Genomic DNA, 15,831 nt, shown 5'->3' on the forward strand with positions numbered 1-15,831 from the left:
GCAAAAAAAAAAAAAAAAAAAAAGAATTCAAACTACATTGCACCTGCTCCTGGGAGTGACGTCTACAGAAAGTTTTTCAGGAATTGCCTCATTGGAGAAAGTGACTCTTTTTGCCACTTTTTTATGCAATCTTTTATCAATGGCTGGTTGTTGAGGAGATATGAGGACCATAGTGTCTCATTTCAAAGGAGACAGCTCCTTTTCAGAACTGCTGTGTGTGGGTCAACTGAAGCATTCACCAATACCTTTACAGAGCTTGACTCCTTGCCATTACCCTAGCCACTCTCAGTTCTCTTCCACTAGAGCACACGACTAAATTTCCCATTCATTGTTCTCTCCCTCTGCATCTGTTTTCTGGGAAAACTGAAGTGCTACCCCCATCACATCTCTCTACCAGTTAAGTAGGTCACCTAAACTTAGAAAAAAAAGGTTAAGAAATAAATATGGCTCTTTATATACATAAATAGCTTCACTGTCATTATTAGTTCAGTGAATAGGTTTGTGAATAGGTTATGTAGAAATTTAGTGTGAATTTAGAAAATAAGTTTATTTGCATACATAAAGAATATTTCATTCAAGTTTGCCACAAGTGTTGAGAAGGGGGAGAGGGCAGTTAGGATAGAGAAGCGACAACTATGACAATGAAAGTTGGAAATGATCACTCTGCACAAGAATTGAGTACTGAAAGTAGACAAAGGGATATGAGAGAAAGAGAAAGAAATAGAGACAGAGAACACGCGCAATGTCAGTTATAGCAGTCAATTTGGGGTTGGGGGAATAGAAAGAGGTAAACTGGGGACATTGAAAATGTACACTTGTGAAGGGATGAGTGTTGGAATATTATTTCACTGAAACCCACTCATGAACAGCTTTGTAACTATGAATATCACTGTGATTTAATTAAAAATTAAAGTATTACATTTATTTATATATTTGTTCATTGATTCATTCATTTATTCAATAGCACTAACTATATGAAAGGCATGATAACAGGTATTTTGCATGCATTAATTCTGTGCTTAAACAAGCACTTAAATTCTAGAGAGATGAATTATATAGTATGACAGGAGGTAATGACTGCCCTAGAAAGGGTGTGGGAGGAAGTGGCATCATGGGGATTGGAAATTCTTCAGAGGATTATTTTGCAATTTAATTAAAGTTGACTTTTCTTAGATGGTTCGTAGAGGTTATATTTGGGTAAAGGTTCACTGAGAAGGTTACATTTGGAGGAAAAAAATCAAAGGAGACAAAGACATCCAGTCAATGAAAAGAACCCAAAGTGAGATGCACCTGGTGTGCTTGGAGGACACACTTGAGAGACAGGAATAGAAGTGAAAGAGGTAACAAGCACCCGATTATGTTGAGCCTTTGACTTTTCAGGAAATTTGACTTTTGCTCTAGGGGGAAAGAGGAAACACCAGAAGATCTGGCAGTGGCATGATACAAATTATATTTTAAAAGACTCATTCTAAGTGTCCTTGGGCAATAGATTCTAAGAATTCTAGGAAAGGAGCAGGAAGACCAACTAGGCAGTTGCTTTAGCGGAAAAAAGGAAGACATGATGGTGACCCATAGTAGAGTGATGGTAGTGAAAATGGAGAGAAGGCATGGTAATATAAAATCCTAGTTGATGGATGACATCTACAGAGACATCTAGAATGTAGATGATAGCACTGATAAAATGCTATTAATCTTGGCAGCATGAGAGAGAGGGATCAGAGTGTTAGAAACAAGTTAGATGCAGTTGGAATGAAATGAAAGTGATGAAAATGATTTGAATTTTGAAATGCCTTCTAGATATCCAAATAGATGTCTAATAAGCAATGTAATACAATTATAGTTTTTTCATTTTTCATTTTAGTCTATTTTTATAAAGCTGTTCACAATATTTGATTACATTTAATATTGAACACCAATCCCACCACCATTTCACCTTCCCACCACCAGATTTCGGATGTTTCCTTCCTGAACCTCAAGCCTGCTCCCAAAGCAGAACTGAAAGCACAGCAGGTAGGGCTGACCTGGGTTCGATTCCTCCACCCCTCTTGGAGAGCCTGGCAAGCTACCAAGAGTATCCCGCCTGCAAGGCAGAGCCTGGCAAGCTCCATGTGGCGTATTAGATATGTCAAAAACAGTAACAACAATGTCTCACAATGTCTCACAATGGAGACGTTACCGGTGCCCACTTGAGCAACTCGATGAACAATGGGACAACAGTGCTACAACAGTGCTACAATATTGTTTGTTATGAATAACTTGCTAAAAATGATCTAAAAAAGATTTCTTAGAGGAAAGTGTGAGAAGATTGTTGTATTTCACCCAGGAGCCATTAAGCCCTCCTATAAGAGATTAGTAACATGTTAAAGATTGAGCCTTGTGTGTGTATATATTTATATAGATATAATCTGTATAAATATATTTCCCCTAAAATTGGTTGCCTTCTACTATAAACCCCATCAAGCCCCACTACTCTTGGTATATCAGTGGTGTAAACTATGAGATGTCATGTGGCCACAAATGCAGTCCAGGAATAGATTCACTCATGGATGAGGCTTGTCCTATGGCCTTGAGTATGGCGGCCATTGAGTTCTGGAGGTCTTTGTCTACCGGGTCTGGCTCTGTTGGGGTGGGGAGGGGAACTCACCCCCCCCCGCTCTGGGTTGCCCATCGTGAAACAGCCTGGAGCTGGATCTGGAGGCATACATATGTCTAATTTTAAGAAAATAGTTCTGGATTGAAAATGGAAATTTTGGAGTACTGGGTTTATAGACAGCAGTTAGTGGACATGAAAATATTACTAGGGAGTAAGTATAGATAGTAGTAAGGCCTGTTTCCTCAAATTGGAAGAAATAGAAAATAAAAGAGGAGGCTCCAGTGAAGAGGAACAGTTGCTGACTGTAGACAACTTCGAGAAGCCCTGTGTGGGTAGTAAGTCCTGGAGAAGAAAGTGATCAATATGTCACATGCTGATGACAGGTCAGGTCAGACAAGGCTGGGGAACAAAGATTAGATTAAGCAAGATAGACGTCATGCTGAGTGGAGGAGCAATTCAGGGGATAGCAGATAAAGTTCCCTTTTGTCAGTTCTCATTCTTGGCTATGATTTCAGGAATGATTCACCAAACACCCATTTTCATTTCCTTCAGAAGGCAGTCCATAAAAGAATCTAACAAAATGTAACTTCAGATGTTGTCATTTTTTCATCATTGGATAGACGAACTTAATATTGTAAGGCAATGGCTTCCCTCTCCACGAATATGTTCATGCTCTATCAAAACCCGAACATGGAAAATGTTTCCCATTAAAATATCGAGAGCATCTTGGGACAAAAGCAATGGTCTCTTTGGAATGTCATAAGGAATAGACACCACCTTCAGAGCTTGCCAGCCTGAAATCTCAAACACCTCGAGAGGAGTCTGCAGTGTTGCTGCAGATGGCCCCGGGAATCTCTTTTTGCAACTGAGGCTGCAAAGAACTGACTCAGTTTTCTTGCAGAAGTCTGATTCTACTCTAACTGTGGGGAGTTCCTGCTGTGACTTTCTCAAAGATGACAACCATCTGGATTCATGACACTGGCAGAAAAGTTTCATGTAAAGGGATCAAGACTTAAGAGCCAGGTACGAATCCTAGCATTGCTGCTAACAAAGGGTGTAAGATCATCATGTATTTTCTTTGTGCTCCAGTTTCATCACTTGTAAAATTGAAATAGCAATTAAATCTAGTTCACTAAATTGTTCAGAGGCTTGAGTGTTCTGCTTATCTATTATATGTTAAAATTCATATTAACATGCATAATATATTCAGTATATCATATTTAATATATTATATTAAATGCTAAGACTATGTATATATGTAATATGTAGTACATATATGCTATGCTTCATATAATTTATATATTATAGTGTATATAATATATATAAATTAGAACAATGACCGTGTATGAAACTGTTATGTATATATCAACTCTCACATACTTTCCAAGACCAACAGATATTGAAGTTCAAGCCACATTATGTCAAGCCACACATGAGTCAAGCTCTGAAACCTAAATTCATGAGAAATCCTGCAGAACACTATTAAATATATTTCAACTATTCATATTAAGATACAATGAACATATGATTAACTGTAATATCTTTCAGCGGCAACATACTTGGTTGGCTGGGAAACTAAGGCATCTTTATGAAGTCGGTAACAGGAAAATACATTGAAGGTGCCAGGCTCCATAGACACCCCTTCCACTGATGAAAAGTCCTTTTCAATTAAACCAAACATTTCCATCATCTTAAAACCTAGAGAGAGTACAAATAGGTACTTTAGGACCTTAAATATTTAATGTTAGTCTATTAAGAATTAAGTTAAAAAATCTGAACTCCAAATGGAATTATTTAATATATTTGCATTTGGCTGAAGCATGATAATATATACCTGCAAGATCAATGCCATTCATGTGTACCAGGGGGCAGGCTGAAAAAAAAAAGAAAGAAAGTCCCGTTTAGCTGTTTTCCAAACATATTCTTTTCCTGTACCAGAACAGGAAGCTAATATAATCTTTCTGGAAGTCAACTGTGTAAGGAATCCAAACCAGATGTGCCTATAATTATTTTTGTGGACGCCTAAAAATGGTGATTCACTTCTCTCCTTAACACCAAAAAACCAGCATTTCCTTCTCTTCTGGGTCCCTTAAAATCAATGCTGGCCTAGACAGTGTGACTTTATTTCTAATATGCTGGTCTGATTAGTCTTCACATATTCTGAAAATTACACTCCATGACTGTTCAAACAGAATGAATTTTATATGGAGTCTCATATTACTAGGGAATGTCTTTATCAACCTAAACCTCTAAACTGAAGAGCATTTACTTCCATATCCTCTGGATCATTACGCTTGATGTCCGCATGACACAGAGCTTTCCAAATCAATATTCTTTCTTCATGTCAAGAAGGAAATCGTTATAAACAACACATTAAATATTTCAGCCTATAAGCAACATGAGTAAGTACAAATTCGAAAGAACTAACTTGCTGATGCGGTTTCACAGACAAAAGTAATCAGCTCATCTTCAATTTTCTTAAAGGCATCAAAGTCATCCACAAAGAAGACATGGCGGGCACTGGGCTTGCTGCCAATGCTAACCAACTCAGAATAATCGGCATCAGCCACACCAATGGCAAAAATGCTGTAGCCTGTGGCAGAGAGGGAACATATTTCTGATTACTTTAAATTGCACAAAACATACAAACAATGCCATAGAGAATATGTCCAAATGTTTAAAATATGTTTATTTAGGACTAGAGAGGGTGCATAATTCATTCTTTACAGTTCATTAGATTCTATATGCACATATGGCTTTATAAAATAATTACTTCATCACCCTCTAAAGATATTTTTCAAGTTAAAGATACTTAAGGGGCCGAAGCCCTCAGTATTACCAGGGGTGCCCCACCCCCCCCCAAAAAAAAAGAAACTTAAGAAGGTCAGTGTCCCAATTAATGCTTAAGACTTGCCATTTGGGCAATATCTTTTAGTTGGCATATTTAGTAATTCATTATTTAATTGACTAGGGAGATTGGCTTATACCTGTCAGTGTCCAAGGGCTATTTCTGGCTATGTGCTGGGATGACCCCTTAGTGGTGTTTGGGGTACTACACATGGTGTCAGGGATATAGTAGGGTAGGTAGGAAAGATTATTTAAAAAAGCACATTGAAACTGATACTTTATCTCAGTCTTTATTTTTCAGATGTAGAGTCTGAGATATTAATAGACTGAGAATGCAGAGGTGAGTCAGTTCTGTGTTTGACAAATATGAAATTATCACTGCCGTTTACTATATTGTTAAAATACAACATTGTGACAGACCTTAGGAGAAGGTGAGAGGGATGTAGGGTTTCATTTTCACTCTGATATTTTGCAATGGTCTTTCCATAGTATTGCTCTGAATTGTTATTGCTCATAGTATAGTTATTGCTTATAGTGATCTTACACGGGTCATCCCATATGTCACAAAAATAGTAAAGAAAATACAGCCAAAAGATCTAGAGACAATTACAGGAACAGAGGCTCTCAGAACTGACAATAAAAATGCTCCCTCAGGAAGAAAAGCAAAAATTTGTAACTTGAGACACATTTTTAGATTACTTTTTCATTGAGATAACATTGGTTTAGGTATAAGTGCTGAGTTTGAGGGGTAGGAACATTGTCATTATGCCACGTCCACTACCAAACTGTCACAGTAAGGGCCTTAAGAAAGATTTAGAAATACTTATGTAATGTTTATGTAGCTAATGCACTTGTGGTCAGAAAATCACCATTCTCATTATCGCTACTACTGCTGATCCATGGAGACTTACCCTCTGACTGCATCTCCCTGGAGATTTTATCCACATCATCCTGAGACCTCCCGTCAGTTATAACCACAATGACTTTGGGGATGCCTCTTCTAGTCCCTGCCTCCGTAGTAAACAAGATGTCCCGGACATACTTCATGGCTTGTCCTGAAGCAAAGATAAGCAACAGTTCAGCCCTCTGGGTCCCCACTCTTCATTTTTCTGGAGTAGAGGAATTGGTATGAAGTTCTTAAATCAGCAAAAGAACCCGTTCAAAATCTACCTTCTTAGGGCCCTTCTTCAAGTCCTTTTCGGTACAATTACCGATGATTATTTAGGTTATAGCTCTCTTGGGGGGAGGGGGAGGCGAATCTTACCAGTCTTTGTATTTCCTCCTTTGTATGCAATATGTTTAATTGCCTCTAGAAGAGTTTCTTTGGTTTTGTAAGAATCTAGTTTAAATTCTGTCCTGGGGTCATCAGTGAATTGAACCATTGCAACCTGAAGAGAGAAGACGATAATTGACCATATCTGCAGATTCCTGCTGGGCTGGAGAATACACACAGCAGGTAGCCTTGCAGCTTTGACTACATATTAACAGTCTCTCTTTCCCTAACTAAAATTTGTAAACATGAGAGAGAAAGAGAGAGAGAGAGAGAGAGAGAGAGAGAGAGAGGGAGAGAGAGAGAGAGAGAGAGAGAGGGAGGGAGGGAGAGGGAAGGAGGGGGAGAGAGAAAGAGAGAAAGAGAGGAAGAGAGGGAAGGAGAGAGAGACAGACAGAGAGAGAGGGAGGAATAGAGGGAGGGATAGAGAGGAAGAGAGAGGAAGGGAGAGGGGAGGGAGAGGGGAGAGGGAGAGAAGGAGGAACAGAAAGTGCCTGTCATAGAGGCAGGCTGGGGGAGGGGGATGGCTGGATGGAAACTGGGACACTGATCATGGGAAATGGACACTGGTGAAGGGACAGGTATTGGAACATTGTATGATTGAAACCCAATCATGAGCAGCTTTGTAACTGCATCTTACTGTGATTCTAAAAATTAAAAAGAAAATCATAAGCAATCTGTGTATATCTAAGTCACTAAACTCAACACTGCCCTCAGCATGGAACCCAGACTACAAAAATTAAGCTTAAAAATCTATCAGCTGGCTAGAGCTATAGGACAGCGGGAAGGGCATTTCTCAAGCATCCCATATGGTCCCCTGAGCACAGCAGCCAGGACTCATTCCTGAATGCAAACCAGGAGTAACGCTTGAGCATCACTGGGTTTGACCAAAAATGTTTAATAAAAACTCTATCATCAAGGATTCAGGTTAGAGAGTGGGAGGGAACCTGAAGTCAGTGGTGGAGGGGTGGGAATATGGGTGGTGGGACTAGCACAGATGTGGGGGGGTGGCGTCGTATGACTGAAAACCCATTGTGAACAACTGCAAAATAATTCATTTTTTCTGTTTTTATCCTCTGAAATGCATTTTAAATTTACTCAGTTCAGTCTCTTTGTGAATATCCATGCCCCTATGAGCTCTCACAGAACTGCAGGGTTCTAGTTAACTTCTCTGCTTCCCCTCGTCCTAAATGTATTCATGTCTCACAAAGTATATTGGGCATTTTGGTGGTTGGTGGGATGCAGTAACTCTGTGCCTCAAAAACCATAATTACTAACATTATTGTAACTATATTTCCTAAACTATAGGAAATAATTTTAAAATATTTTTAAAGAAAGAAATCACATCAGATCTTATCTCCTCTTTCCTTAAAACATTCCAGTGGTTTTATATTGCCTTTAGTGGTAGCATCCAAACTCATCAGTGGCTTGTCAGCCACAAGATAATCAGCTTTTCCCCCAATTTTTGTGCTCCCTCTCCTACCTCCATAGAGTATAGTCACTTACTATAGGTTAGCCATATGTTTTGAATCTGAGGTCTCAAAATTTGTTTTCATCTAAATTCTTTTGCACTTTTTTATCCTTAAAAGACATATGCTATCTATTTTTTTCTTTTTACTCAAATAAGGCTTTATTCTTAGGATTTTGATTTCTGGGAAGTTTTGATACCAATATAAAGTTTTATAATACAGATTAGTATGAAAGAGTATTTAATTGCTTGCTCAAAGTAACAAAGATTTCAGATGCAATATAAAAACTTTCAAGCTTACAAATAAATAGCATTCTAAAAAGTATTTTGTTTTATTTTGAGGTCACACTCAGCAGTGCTCAAAGCACCTGGCTCAGGGATCACTCCTGGAGATGCTCAGGGGACCATTTGTGATGCTAGGGATCAAAACTAGATTAGCCATATGCAAGACACATTTGCCTTACCCACTCTGTTAGACATATGCTATCTTTAAAGAGAAATGTTATTTTAAGAAATAAGAGAAACATCTGCTAATATGACGATCCTAACCTGTGTTAGTTTGCTGAATTCAAGAACTTGTAAGAACTGACATTTTTCTCAAGCTCTGTCAGGCATTACTAACTCAAACTTGTCTATATTGCTTCAACTCAAACTTTAACTCTTACTTAGAATTGGATCCAATCAATATAGTCTTTTACTCCTATCTTCTGACTCATAACCAGAAATGATAGCTTGCGGTAGCTTTCTAGACTCAATTAATAGCTGGTCTATTAGCCTTACTTGGGTTCCATCGGCACCAATCTTGTTCAGGGCTCCAACAGTGCTATACAGAAAATTAATGATCTTGTTGAAATTGTCATCTCCAATACTCCAGGATCCATCCACCATAAACACCAGGTCAGCTTTGGCAGTTCTACACACTGAGGAGTAACAATGGGTTTTGGAATCAGAGATAGGGAAAAACATAGCACTTATAAATGGATGACGAAAACTATGCTTTCACTCTCGTAACTTAGAGTTCTTTTCCATGAGAAATGGTCAACTCCTTGGACGTTCATATTCCAAGATCAAGCTCATTATGCTTTCTGACCATCGTTCGGCTTCTTCCTTATGTTCTTAGTCATGACTATGAATCAACCATCAAACATGAGATTAGAAAGTGGGAAAACCAATAATCTCAGACTCAAAGACTAGAAATTAGAGAATAGAAAAATGTTGAAGTGAAATAGAGACAGAATTATCAGTGCTCTCTAGTGTCTAGTGGTTAGAAGAAAATCTAGGGTATTGCTCTGTGCACCTATCCTCTGCTTACTGAGTTAATAAGTGAAATTTTAAGAGATGCAAGATGATAAGGAAGTCAGAAATCACAATGGAAGCAAAGTAATCTACAGCCATACATGCATTTGGTCTGAAGCTGTCTAAAATCACATTTTGGTCTTCCTGAAAAATTTTGTGTCCTTCTATCACCACTGATTCTTGTCAAGAAATGGATACTAATGCTGGCCTGAAGAAACTCTTGTCAATAGGTATTACTGATATGAACACTGAAAAGTAGGCAAACACACCAACAAAAATCTATTCCAATAAAAATTCTCATTTTAAAAATCAAGTTCTGATTCAAATTATCTATGCTTTTCTTCCCTTCATTGTGGCTGAATGTTTTATCATGGAATAACTTACTTTTCAAAAGTGCAAATTATTAAACTTTTGTCAGTAGCATAAAAGCATCCTATGAGATAAAATACCTTTCTCCTTTTAAAAAAGTTCACTTGGTTTTTTAATTTTATTAAATTTATTTTTTTTATTCCCTTACAGCTAATCGTAATGTAAAACAAACCCTCTCTAAGTGAGGTAATAATTGAGGGATAATAAGAGACTAGTAAGATTCTCATGAGTTCTGTAATTTCTAAAATTTTAGGGATTTATGGTTTGAATTTAAGATGAAAGGAATCACAAGATCTGCTAATTATAAGCTTATAAAAGAAAACTTTGCCCTCTGTTTCCAAGATGAAATCAAAATTGTTTTCATCTTTGAAAGATAGCAAAAACTCTTTGAAGACAAACTCAAAATAGAAGATAGAAATAAAAAGAATAAAATACATTAAAATGCATAATAATTACCTCTGGGATATCAAATGGTGCTTTAAATTTTTTCTTGTACTTCTTTTAGGAGAGAAGCAGGGGGTGGTCAGGACACACTCAGTGGTATTTGGTGGTTGCTTCTGGTCCTGTGCTCAGAGATTGTAACTTAAGCCCTGTACTATCTCTCTAGTCCCTTCTTTATTTTTTTTACTTTTTCATTTTCTTTGTGTATGTGTGTGTGCCACACCCAGCAGTGCTCAGGGCTTACTCGTGGCTCCGCACTCAGGGATCATTCCTAACCGCTAGGGGGCGCAAACAGGGTGCCAGGGATGGAACCCAGGTCATCTGCATGCAAGGCAAGATCCTTATGTGCTGTACTATCTTCCTAGCCCCTTTATCCCCAACTTCTTAACATTTGCAGAGTAAACATTTAACACCAATTTATTAACACAAATTTATCAGTTTTCAAACTAAATTCATTCGGGAAAAGTAGAGTGAAAAAGTAGAGTAAAAAATAATCGCGTTTTCCCTCTACTAAGAAACTCTTAGAAACAATAGACTTATACAGTAAAGTTGCAGGCTACAAAATCAATACCCAAAAATCCATGGCCTTCATATATGCAAACAATGAGGCAGAGGAAAGGGACATGAAAAAAGCAATCCCATTCACAATCGTGCCCCAGAAAATCAGGTACCTCGGAATCAGCTTAACCAAGGAAGTAAAAGACCTTTACAAAGAAAACTACATAACGCTACTCCATGAAATTAAAGAGGACATGAGGAAATGGAAACATATACCCTGCTCGTGGATAGGGAGAATCAATGTTGTCAAAATGGCAATACTCCCTAAAGCGTTATACAGATTCAATGCGATCCCTATAAATATACCCATGACATTCTTCAAAGAAATGGATCAAGCAATCCTAAAATTCATATGGAATAACAAACGTCCAAGGATAGCTAAAACAATTCTTGGGAAAAAGATGATGGGAGGCATCACCATCCCCAACCTCAAACTTTACTACAAAGCAGTAACAATTAAAACAGCATGGTACTGGAACAAAGGCAGAGCCGTAGACCAATGGAACAGGGTGGAATATCCCTACACACAACCCCAAATGTATGACCATCTAATCTTTGATAAGGGAGCAAGAGATGTGAAGTGGAGCAAGGAAAGCCTCTTTAACAAATGGTGCTGGCACAACTGGACAACCACATGCAAAAAAATGGGTTTAGACCTTGACCTGACACCATGCACAAAAGTCAGATCAAAATGGATTAAAGACCTCAACATTAGACCACAAACCATAAGGTACATTGAAGACAAGGTTGGCGAAACCCTCCACGATATTGAAGATAAAGGTATCTTCAAAGGTGACACGGAACTAAGCAATCTAGTAAAAACAGAGATCAACAAATGGGACTACATTAAACTAAAAAGCTTCTGCACCGCAAGAGATACAGTGACCAGAATACAAAGACTATCCACAGAATGGGAAAGGATATTTACACAATACCCATCAGATAAGGGGTTGATATCAATGGTATATAAAGCACTGGTTGAACTCTACAAGAAGAAAACATCCAACCCCATCAAAAAATGGGGCGAAGAAATGAACAGAAACTTTACCAAGGAAGAAATACGAATGGCCAAAAGGCACATGAAAAAGTGCTCTGCATCACTAATCATCAGAGAGATGCAGATCAAAACAACTTTGAGATACCACCTCACACCACAGAGACTAGCACACATCCAAAAGAACAAAAGCAACCGCTGTTGGAGAGGATGTGGGGAGAAAGGGACCCTTCTTCACTGCTGGTGGGAATGCCGACTGGTTCAGCCCTTCTGGAAAACAATTTGGACGACTCTCAAAAAATTAGATATTGAATTCCCATTTGACCCAGCAATACCACTGCTGGGAATATATCCCAGAGAGGCAAAAAAGTACAATCGAAACAACATCTGCACATGTATGTTCATCGCAGCACTGTTTACAATAGCCAGAATCTGGAAAAAACCCGAATGCCCCAGAACGGATGACTGGTTGAGGAAACTTTGGTACATCTATACAATGGAATACTATGCAGCTGTTAGAAAAAAGGAGGTCAAGAATGTTGTAGTTAAGTGGATGCGCATGAAAAGTTTCATGCTGAGTGAAATGAGTCAGAAAGAGAGAGACAGACATAGAAAGATTGCACTCATCTATGGTATTTAGAATAACAGAGTGGGAGACTAACACCCAAGAACTGTAGAAATAAGTACCAGGAGGTTGACTCCATGGCTTCGAGGCTGCCCTCACGTTCCGGGGAAAGGTCAACACAGAGAATCGATCACCAACTACATTGTAGTCGAAGGCCATGTGGGGGAAGGGAGTTGCGGGCTGAATGAGGGCTAGAGACTGAGCACAGCGGCCACTCAACACCTTTATTGCAAACCACAACAGCTAATTAGAGAGAGAAAACAGAAGGGAATGCCTTGCCACAGTGGCAGGGTGGGGTGGGGGGGAGATGGGATTGGGGAGGGTGGGAGGGACACTGGGTTTACAGGTGGTGGAGAATGGGCACTGGTGAAGGGATGGGTTCCCAAACTTTGTATGAGGGAAGTATAAGCACAAAAGTGTATAAATCTGTAACTGTACCCTCACGGTGATTCTCTAATTAAAAATAAATAAATTTAAAATTAAAAAAAAAAAATAAAAAAATTAAAAAAAAATAAAAAAATAATCGCGTTTTCAAGTTGTTAAAGCCCCACCATCTAAAATCATTGTGAAGTAAAGTTTAAGGCCAATATTTTTATTTTGTTCATCTTTATTCTTGCACATTCTTCCAAATCATGTATCTCCTATGTAATTTTGTAAATATTTTGTAAATGACATCCGTGCTCAACTCCAAATAATTTTTTTTTTCAGACCTTAGAGAGTTCTGCATCAGAAATGCCTGACTAGTAATGTCAACCACTAAGATTTCATTTTCAACTCAAATACTAAGAGAAAGCTTGTATATTGTGACTGGAGATGGCTAGTTCCATGAAGACAGAGGAAGGTTTGCATCCAGGTAGACTGAATGTATTAAAAGATGGAGGAAGACACCATAAGACAATTAGGAGCCTGAAGTTGTACAATATTGATGTTAGCTAACATGCTCAAAGAGATGATGTACAAAGTAGATTAATTACTAAACACCTTGCACACTGTACTAAGGAATATGTTGAGGTCATTAGAATTTCTCCTTGCCTCCTTGTTACTAGTCCCATCTATTCTCCAACATCTGACTTCACTGATTTTGTTTATTCTAAAACACTGTAGCACTGTAGCAATGTCATCCTGTTGCTCATCGATTTGCTCAAGCGGGCACCAGTAACATCTCCATTGTGAGACTTGTTGTTACTATTTTTGGCATATCGAGTACGCCACAGGTATCTTGTCAGGCTCTGCTATGTGGGCGGGATACTCTGGGTAGCTTGCCAGGCTCTCCGAGAGGGACGGAAGAATTGAACCCGGGCTGGCCTCATGCAAGGCAAATGCCCTATCTGCTAAAGCAAAAACCTCTTCATATGTCTTCACTCCTTTCTGTTCATCAACTTTAGCACTTAAGTGTTCCTCAAAGACATATGCACTTAATTCACTCTATCACTTTGAGAACGATTCTTCCTGTTATTTATCTGTAAAACTCATTCTTTAAGATGCATTACAAATTTATCTCCCTAGTCTGAGTTATTAATTGGGTACAGCATTAAATATTTTCACTTTTGGACAGAATATAAAACATAAAAGTGTCTTCTTTTAGAAGCCTGTATTTCAAATGAACAAGTCAAACTAACAGAAATCCTAGACCTAACTCACATCATTATTATATTATTCTTTTTACCTTCTTTTGCTGGTGGAATGGTTGGAGGAAAAGTAGGTGGCTGAGTAGGAGGTGATTCTGTAAAAAAGACAGAAAAAACCTATGAATTAACTAAGTCATCAGAGAGAGAGGGGTGATCTGGAGCAATAATTCCTCACGGGAGTCAGTGATCTTCTCCATTGTCTTCTTAGAGAATTCACTGAATTCAGTGACTACCATAAATCAGCCACTGTCTGTGGAAAGTGGCTCCACGCAACCTTCCAAGTCCAGACCGAAGACCTGAAATGCCATTTTATCACAATTCACAGTTTACCCGGCAGGAGTCAAGACAATTAAACTGTCAACTACAAAGCGACTTTAATGCTGATTTAAGGTGGGACTCCTGCCAACTGCTTTCACTCATATAATATCCTTCATTTCCATTCTGCTTACTAAGGACTGATCATCAATCCAGAGTGCAGCCTCCCCCACCCCCCAACACACACACACACACACACACACACACACATTCCCAGGATGTGCTCCCCAGGGCAATCAGATTCACTCTACTCTGCTCAGACAGTATCTGGGAAACTTTCAGTGTTGAGCACCTATTGGCAAGGCCACTGGATGTCTTCAGCAGTTCAGCCTGGATAATGAGGGACGAGGAGTGCATGTACTGGCAAAGATCTGGTGTGTTAAAGGACCTGGAGATAGTTATATACGATAGTAATAACCATCAGCTCAAATGAGAGAGGAAGAGGACTGGCAGAATTAGGTAAATATTTGACTTAGTTTTACCTTCTCTTCTTTTTAGTAAGGACCACACAGTACAGTGCTGGGAAGGTCGAGGGAGTCAACCGGGTCCCTCCATCTTGCAGTGCTGGGCCTGGTGATATGAGTGTCACAGCTCCATGCCACCCCATAAATAGAGAGCTTAGACCCAGCAGGTACTTGGGGGATCACCAGAGCTACACCTTGGGAGGGGCATGTGGTGACAGGGATCAAACTTAAGGGCCTTCTACATTGAAGGCATGTGCTTTACCACTTGCTCCCCTCATCCTAAAATTAAAATGATCCCAGTTAAATGAGGGGAAATCTTTGATTTTCAGCATAGTTCTTCAATGAGGTCAACATCTAGCTTCTCAAGAGACAGGTCTGAGCCTGTACAGACTGATTGTTGGGATGTGGGAGGGGGAATTTCTTCACTGGCAGAAAGGTTGGAAGGAATGAATGTGAAATTTTCCCCCAATTCTAGGAGCAGTAAAATAGGTTAAATAATATGATTCACCACTGTAAAGGGTGAGGTAACTGATACAGAAACATGTTTGAGATTATTATGTGAAATGATCACAGAATACCATGTTATTTTGTTCCCACTTGTGAATGATAACAACAAACTATCTATCATATAAATGTACAATATTTATCATTATATATGTATACAGGGAATCATTTATTATTTTATTAATATTATTATTTTAATTTTTAAGATATTTTATTATTATAATAATTTTTCCCCGCAAGGCAGAGCCTGGCAAGCCACCCATTATGTATTTCATATGCCAAAAACAGTAACAAACAACATTCGATAGCACAGCTGGTAGGGCATTTGCCTTGCATGAGGCCAACCAGAGTTCGATTCCTACCATCCCATAGAGTCCACTGAGCACCACCAGAAGGAATTTCTGAGTGCAGAGCCAGGAGTAACCCCTGTGCATCGCCAGGTGTGCCCCCTCCAAAAAA

At 38.8% G+C, this 15,831-nt stretch overlaps 1 protein-coding gene across 5 annotated transcripts in view; it reads right to left on the minus strand.

Moving 5' to 3' along the window:
• Positions 1-15,831, minus strand: part of COL14A1 (collagen type XIV alpha 1 chain) — a 208,933-nt gene that overhangs the window by 90,537 nt on the left and 102,565 nt on the right. For all 5 annotated transcript variants that reach the window (XM_055127235.1, XM_055127233.1, XM_055127232.1 and 2 more), the window contains 7 exons: positions 14,128-14,184; positions 8,959-9,098; positions 6,705-6,828; positions 6,352-6,495; positions 5,022-5,186; positions 4,428-4,466; positions 4,153-4,291 (listed from right to left, as the gene is read on the minus strand). In XM_055127235.1, coding sequence (XP_054983210.1) covers positions 4,153-4,291; positions 4,428-4,466; positions 5,022-5,186; positions 6,352-6,495; positions 6,705-6,828; positions 8,959-9,098; positions 14,128-14,184 — 808 coding nt within the window. The remainder of the gene's footprint in view (positions 1-4,152; positions 4,292-4,427; positions 4,467-5,021; positions 5,187-6,351; positions 6,496-6,704; positions 6,829-8,958; positions 9,099-14,127; positions 14,185-15,831) is intronic.

Source organism: Sorex araneus, chromosome 2, assembly GCF_027595985.1.
Source record: "Sorex araneus isolate mSorAra2 chromosome 2, mSorAra2.pri, whole genome shotgun sequence".
Lineage (NCBI taxonomy): Eukaryota > Metazoa > Chordata > Mammalia > Eulipotyphla > Soricidae > Sorex > Sorex araneus.